At 44.5% G+C, this 7,500-nt stretch overlaps 1 protein-coding gene across 6 annotated transcripts in view; it reads left to right on the plus strand.

Annotated features, from left to right (window-relative positions):
- LOC143279658 (serine/threonine-protein kinase Sgk2-like) overlaps positions 1–7,500 on the plus strand; it is a 249,841-nt gene that overhangs the window by 72,735 nt on the left and 169,606 nt on the right. For 3 of the 6 annotated variants that reach the window (XM_076583693.1, XM_076583695.1, XM_076583696.1), the window contains exon 3: positions 1,402–1,485. In XM_076583693.1, the coding sequence (XP_076439808.1) occupies positions 1,402–1,485 (84 nt within the window). Of the gene's footprint in view, positions 1,486–7,500 lie in introns of all 6 variants that reach the window. The other 3 variants (XM_076583691.1, XM_076583692.1, XM_076583690.1) reach the window with 1 other exon arrangement.

Consider the following 7,500-nt stretch of genomic DNA (forward strand, 5'->3'; position numbering starts at 1 on the left):
CGGTGTACTGAGATTCTGTTCCACTGGCTGACACAGTGATCTCCCCCCAAGCTGATTACTTTCCGTGCGTGCCAACACTGGACTGCTGCGTCATAACAAACCTAACCCTCACCTTCCCTCCCTCCTCCCCCCCCCCCCCCCCACCATCACTCATGACTGTCAGCACCTAACCGACAGAAGCAGTAGCAACACCACGTGGACCGCTGACTACCACAGTCACTCATGACTGTCAGCACCTAACCGACAGAAGCAGTAGCAACACCACGTGGACCGCTGACTACCACAGTCACTCATGACTGTCAGCACCTAACCGACAGAAGCAGTACCAACACCACGTGGACCGCTGACTACCACAGTCACTCATGACTGTCAGCACCTAACCGACAGAAGCAGTACCAACACCACGTGGACCGCTGCCTACCACAGTCACTCATGACTGTCAGCACCTAACCGACAGAAGCAGTACCAACACCACGTGGACCGCTGACTACCACAGTCACTCATGACTGTCAGCACCTAACCGACAGAAGCAGTAGCAACACCACGTGGACCGCTGACTACCACAGTCACTCATGACTGTCAGCACCTAACCGACAGAAGCAGTAGCAACACCACGTGGACCGCTGACTAGCACAGCTGGGTTGGAAGGAGTGGGACTGGCTGACAGAAGGTGGACGAGGACAGTCTGATATCCATCCGTGCCCCCACGTTAGGGACAAAAAGGACCAATCACAGGCAGCAAACAATCCAACCGCTAGACGCAGAAGAAACATCATTGTTCTCTCTCACGTCCCCCTTTATCATACCTCCTTTTCCCGTTCAGTCCACACCACACCTCTCATCTTCTCTGAGGAACTTCTGGAGAATAATTCCCGCCCCCCAACCCCTCCTCGGATTTCCAAAGAACACCCCACACCCTCTTGTCTCCTTCAACCCCCCTCCGTCTCTTCCTCTCTCCCGTCCACACCACACCTCTCATCTTCTGTGAGGAATTTCAGGAGACTAATTATCCCCCCCCCCCCCACCTCCAAATTTCCATAGAACAACTCTCCCCCTTCTCCCGCTCGCGCCCTGCAAACTTGTGGTCTCCTTCACACCCCCTCCCTCCCTCCCGTCCACACCACACCTGTCATCCTTTTTGAGGAACTTCAGTAATTACCTCCCCCAGGATATCCAAAGAGCACCCCACACCCACCACCGCACCCTCTTGTCTCCTTCACACACCCAACCCCCCGCCCACACCTCACCTGTCTTCTCATTCCTCACCCCCTCCCCTCCCCACCCCGCCCACCCGGTAGCATGTCCGGCCCCTCCCCGGGCAGCCAGGTGGGGCGGAAGCTGCGGGGTCTGTCTTCCCGGAAGCGGCTGCTGAACGCCATGTGCCGTCTGTTGCCCCAACAGGTGTACAAGGTGGTGGTCAAGGTGGGCGGCAACTCCTGGTTCATCTTCCGCCGCTACAACGAGTTCCACGCCCTGCATGAGAAGGTCAGGAGGACTGGGTGTGTGTGTGTGTGTGTGTGTGTGTGTGTGTGTGTGTGTGTGTGTGTGTGTGTGTGTGTGTGTGTGTGTGTGTTTGTATTGTGTGTGTGGTGTATTGTGTTTGTGTGGTGTGTTTGTGTGGTGTAATGTGTTGTTGTGTTTGTGTGGTGTATTCTTATGTTGTGTATGTGTGTGTGTGTGTGTGTGTGTGTGTGTGTGTGTGTGTGTGTGTGTGTTATGTTTGGTTTAATTTCTATCTGTCTGTCTGTCTCTCTTTCTCCATTCTCTCTCTCATCTTCATTCTCTCCCTGGCATTTTCTGTCTGTCAGTACCCTCTCCCCATCTCTTTCTCTGTCTCTGTCATCTTAGATACCTGTTCTCTCCCTGTCTCTCTCCCACCCCCCCTATCTCCCTGTCTCTCTCCCACCCCTATCTCCCTCTCTCTCATACAGAGGGCTGGATGTAAAAAAAAAAAAAAAAGAAAAAAGAAGCAAAAACAAACAAAAACAAAACAAAACAAAAAAACAACCCAAAACCCCACGTAGTAATACTTATTCCACTATCGTTTTGAAATAAAATTCCTTTCGTTTCGTTTCGATCTTCTTCTTTCATCATCATCATCACCTTCTTCTTCTCTCCCCCCCCCCCCCCCCCCCCCCCCCCTATCTCTCTGTGTCTCTTTGTATGTGTTGCACGGTGTCTCTGTGTCCTGCATGTTTATCTCTGTCCCTCCATAAAGAAGGTTTTTTACGCGGTTGGTTTGTTCCATTGCAACTTTACGCCCAGTGCATAGTGCCGCCCTTCCATTTTGCCCATCGTCATCCCGGCCCTGGTCAGGGACAGGCAGAAAGGGAAAGGGCCGTCCTGTTTATCTGTCTGTCTGTCCGTCTGTCTGTCTCTCTGTCTGTGTGTGTGTCTCTCTCTGTGTCTGTCCACTTATTTATACTTATTGGATCCGTTGCTATTGTTTCTCCTTGTTCTTGTTTTGCTCTTGTTGTCCTATTGTCTTTCCATTCACTTTGCTTTGTTTGCCTGTTTGCATTTTTTTCATTTACTTCTTATTAATGTGCATGCATGAATATATTCATTTCATTCCATCATGGTGGTGACAATAACTGTTGTATAAGTGATATTGGAGATGGTAGTAGTAATTTTAGTATTAATTACAACTGTTTACGTGGATTTGATGATAACATTAGTGTGGCTTTAGTCATCCGGTTGTCGATACTGATGACATATTTCTCTTCCCCTCCCCCCTCTCTCTCTCTTAGCCATCTGACAATGTGTGTGTGTGTGTGTGTGTGTGTGTGTGTGTGTGTGTGTGTGTGTGTGTGTGTGTGTGTGTGTGTTATCATATTCCTTCTGCAGGACTTCTCTCTGTTTTGTTTTTTCTTCTCTCTTTCTCTCCTTACCATTAAATATATATGTGTTATTGTAACTGATGTAGATTAGCAAGGACAGATTGGAAGAATGGGCCATGCCTAAAATATTAATCCTTGAATAAAAAAACGTTTTGAGTTCTGAGTTCTCTCTCTCTTTCTCTGTCTGTCTGTCTGTCTGTCTGTCTGTCTGTCTGTCTGTCTGTCTGTCTGTCTGTCTGTCTGTCTCTCTCTCTCTCTCTCTCTCTCTCTATCTGTCTGTCTGTCTGTCTGTCTGTCAGGTGTGTGTGATCCCTTCCCACACTCTTTCTGACATATTATTTGTTTGACTGTCTCTCCTCTCTCTCTGTGTCTCTCTCTACTTCTGTCCGTCGTCCACGTCATGCAATCTGTCTCTGTACAATTCTCTGTTTCTTTCTATCTCATGTACCTTCTCTCTGTGACTCTTTGTTCACCCCCCCCCTCTCTCTCCCCCCTCCTTTTCCGTGGCTGTGTCTGTCAGCCTGTCTGTCCTGTCTCTGTCCATCTCTGTGCTGTCTTTCAGGAATGCTCTTGTGGTCACTGAAGCGACCCATCCCACCGGGACTGTCACACTGACGGAAAAAAAGGCACAAAAACGGAGATGAGAAAAACATCACACGCACGACGAAAGAGGAAACTGGATGGACAGATAGATAAGCACAAATACATACATCAATAAACAAGTAAAGAAATGAATAGATGAAAAACAAACAAACAAACAAACAAAAAAACCAACTAGCTAAATAAAATCTCTTTTTTTAAAGTTGATTAATCAATAAGAGAAGAAAGAAATTAAACGTCGGCTACCTTCCGAAAAAAAAAAGCAACTGAACTGGAAAAAAAAAAATAGAAGGAAAACATTGAGATGGGAAGCCGAAGGTATGTGGAAAGGAGTGTGTGTGTGTGTGTGTGTGTGTGTGTGTGTGTGTGTGTGTGTGTGTGTCGGGGGCGTGGGGGTGGTGGTAGGGTAGGGGTGCGGGGTGTCTGGGGGTGGTGGGGGGATCAAGCCCGGAGGAGGAAGGCTGTCAACGACCGCCACCCACACACATCCAGGTGTGTGTCCTTCTCACAGTGCAGCACACACACACACACACACAGCACACACACACACACACACACACACAGGACACACACACACACACACACACACACACACACACACACACACACAGGACACACAAAAACACACCCCACCTGTCAATAGCCACAGCCAATCACTCAACAATAACAGAAGGCGAGAGAGGTGTTTAACCAAACAGACGACGCATTAATTTCAGTGTGACGGAAGGCAGGCAGGCAGGTAGGAAGGCAGGTAGGCATGTAGGTAGGTTGGTAGGTGGTCCCCAGCTGACCTGTGGCCACACGGGGTAACAGTGGTGAAGAATTCCTGGTGCATGCAGGCATGGAATGCAGGCTGTGTCTGCTGATGCGTGAAACGATGCGGGGACGATTTGGGATGGTATGGGGGAACACACACACACACACACACACACACTGCGCGTACGTTCACACAAGGAGTCGTAAAGCTCATTTTCTTTTTGCACTGATGATCCATCTTCTGTTTGCCATCTGTATTTTTCCTGTTTTTTTTCTTTTGTTTATAATTCATTCTACATTGTGTGAAATTTCTACCACCAGAGGTATCCGTCCCATGTTTAGCGTTTGTGTATACATTACAACAGGACTTACTTAGTTTTAGACTCTCGTTGTTCTGTGGAAATCATTGCATTTGTAGTGTGACATTTTCTGAAAACAACAACACCCCAAACAAAACAAACCAAAACAAACAACAAAACAACTGTTTAAACCAGATAGAAAAATATCAGGATACTTTCCAAGTTTCTCTAACAGTACTGGAGGAATAGGGGGCGGGGGGCGGGGGGCGGGGGTGGGGGGCGGAGGTGGGGATACGCTGACGAGCGAACCAATACCATGGTGACAACTGATCCACTGTAAGCTTTTGGAGAGGGAAAAGGATCATGTGAGGAAAAACAATACAGCACGCTCCGCTCTCTCTCTGTGTCTCTCTCTGTGTCTCTCTCTGTCTCTCTCTGTCTCTCTCTCTGTGTCTCTCTCTGTGTCTCTCTCTCTGTCTCTCTCTGTCTCTCTGTGTCTCTCTCTCTGTGTCTCTCTCTGTCTCTCTCTCTGTCTCTCTCTCTGTGTCTCTCTCTGTGTCTCTCTCTCTGTCTCTCTCTGTCTCTCTGTGTCTCTCTCTCTGTGTCTCTCTCTCTGTCTCTCTCTCTGTCTCTCTCTCTGTGTCTCTCTCTGTGTCTCTCTCTGTGTCTCTCTGTGTCTCTCTCTCTGTGTCTCTCTCTGTGTCTCTCTGTGTCTCTCTCTCTGTCTCTCTCTGTGTCTCTCTCTGTGTCTCTCTCTGTGTCTCTCTCTCTGTCTCTCTCTGTCTCTCTGTGTCTCTCTCTCTGTGTCTCTCTCTGTGTCTTGTATGGAGCAGCTGCATGTATGATTCGAACAGTTGGTAGAGGACAGAAGAAATGTAATGATTGGTTTGATGATGAGTGTAAGAGGAAGAAAAGACTGGTCAGAGGCCTTTTTAAAAGTTTCCAGAGATGTAAAACTGAAGAGAATAAAAGAGTACGTAAAGAAACATTTGTAAAGGAAAGGAAGGAATATGTTTATTTGAAGAGAAGAAAGAAACGTGAATTTGAGGAGCTAAGGTTACAGAAATTAAAATCATCAATCAAAGATTCAAATCTGTTTTGGGCAACAGTAAGATCTGTAAATAGAAAGGCATTTGTTTATAATAATATTAGTGCTCAGCAATGGTATGACCATTTTTCTAGTGTATTTGTAGGTAATGCTAATACTGAAACAGAAGATGAGGTAGTAGAGGAGGTTGGTGATTTTGAAGAACCTTGTTTTAATGACCCAATTAGCAGGCAAGAAGTAATTGATAGCATAAACAATTTAAAACCAGGTAAAAGTGCAGGCCCAGATAAAATATTGAGTGAAATGTTAAAGCAGGCAAATACAGATATTGTTGATTTTCTGGTGCTTTTATTTAACAGATGTTTCAATGATGGAATCTTTCCAACAGATTGGGCAAAATCGATTATCATACCTATTCACAAAAAGGGAGACCCAAATATTCCAGATAATTACCGTGGAGTTGCACTTACAAGTATCATTAGTAAAGTTTACACTTACATTTTAAATAGAAGATTAACTAAATGGGCTGAACGAGAAGAAAAGATTATTGAAGAGCAAGCTGGATTTCGATCAGGTTACAGCACCATTGACCACATTTTCACATTGTATGCAATTGTACAAACACATTTATTAAAAAATAGAAAATTGTATGTTGCTTTTGTAGATTTTCAGAAGGCCTTCGACTCTGTGAATCGAAATAGTTTATGGAATGTGTTACGTAAAACTGGTGTTGATGGTAAGCTTTATATGGCACTGCGTGGTGTATATGATGCAGTTTTAGCGTGTGTACGTGAGAAGGGTGTATATTCAGATGTATTTGATTGCCCACGTGGCGTAAAACAAGGATGTCTGTTGAGCCCTATGATGTTTTCGTTCTTTATTAATGAACTGGCAGGAGAGATAACGAAAAAAGGAAGACATGGGATTCAAATGATCCCTGGGGCTGTTGAACTGTTTCTCATGTTATTTGCAGATGATGTAATTCTTTTGTCTGACACGGCCATAGGACTTCAAAATCAGCTGAACATATTAAAGCAAGAAGCAGATAGATTATTTTTAAAAGTTAATCTTGAGAAAACAAATGTAGTTGTGTTTAGAAAAGGTGGTTACTTATCTAGATATGAAAAATGGCACTATGGAACTGATGAAGTGAAGGTAACTAATGCTTATAAGTATCTTGGTATGATTTTTACAACTAAGCTGAGTTTGACAAGGACAGTAGCAGAAATTTGTAGAAAGGGGAAGAAGGGGGTTATAGAAATCTTAAGGTGTTTACGTAAGTTAGGCTCGATAGATTCATATATATTTTGGAAACTTTTTGATACTCAAATAGAACCAATGATAACATACAGTGCCGAAATTTGGGGACTTTCTGATAACAAAGATTTAGAAAAAGTACATACATTAGCTATTAAACGTTTTTTAAATGTTCCATTACATGCTTCAAATACTGTATTATATGGAGAAAGTGGTAGATACCCATTATACATTAAATCATGTGTGAAATGTATAAAATATTGGTTAAAATTAATAAGGCTACCCACATCGAGATTATGTAAGCAGGCGTATGAAATGTTAGTAAATGAACATGAGAGAGGGAAGGAAAACTGGGTATATTTTGTAAAGAAGACATTAACTGTAAATGGATTTGGGATTGTGTGGATGTGTCAGGGAGTTGGATGTGTAGAAGGATTTGTTTCAGAATTCAAAGATAGGCTAATTGCTTCATATAAACAGAATTGGCACGGTAAAATGGAAAGCACTGAGAAATATAGATGGTTTTATAGTTTTAAAAGTATATTTCAAACAGAAAAATATATCACAGTCGTGACAAACAAGTGGCACCGAACAAGTCTCGCCAGATTTAGAACGAGAACGATTGGTTTGAATGCTTATGAAAAGTGGTTTCAGACTGAGCCCTCGTTACTCTCCCCTTGTCCGATGTGCGGGCATTCAA

The sequence above is a fragment of the Babylonia areolata genome, chromosome 3 (assembly GCF_041734735.1).
Source record: "Babylonia areolata isolate BAREFJ2019XMU chromosome 3, ASM4173473v1, whole genome shotgun sequence".
NCBI lineage: Eukaryota > Metazoa > Mollusca > Gastropoda > Neogastropoda > Buccinidae > Babylonia > Babylonia areolata.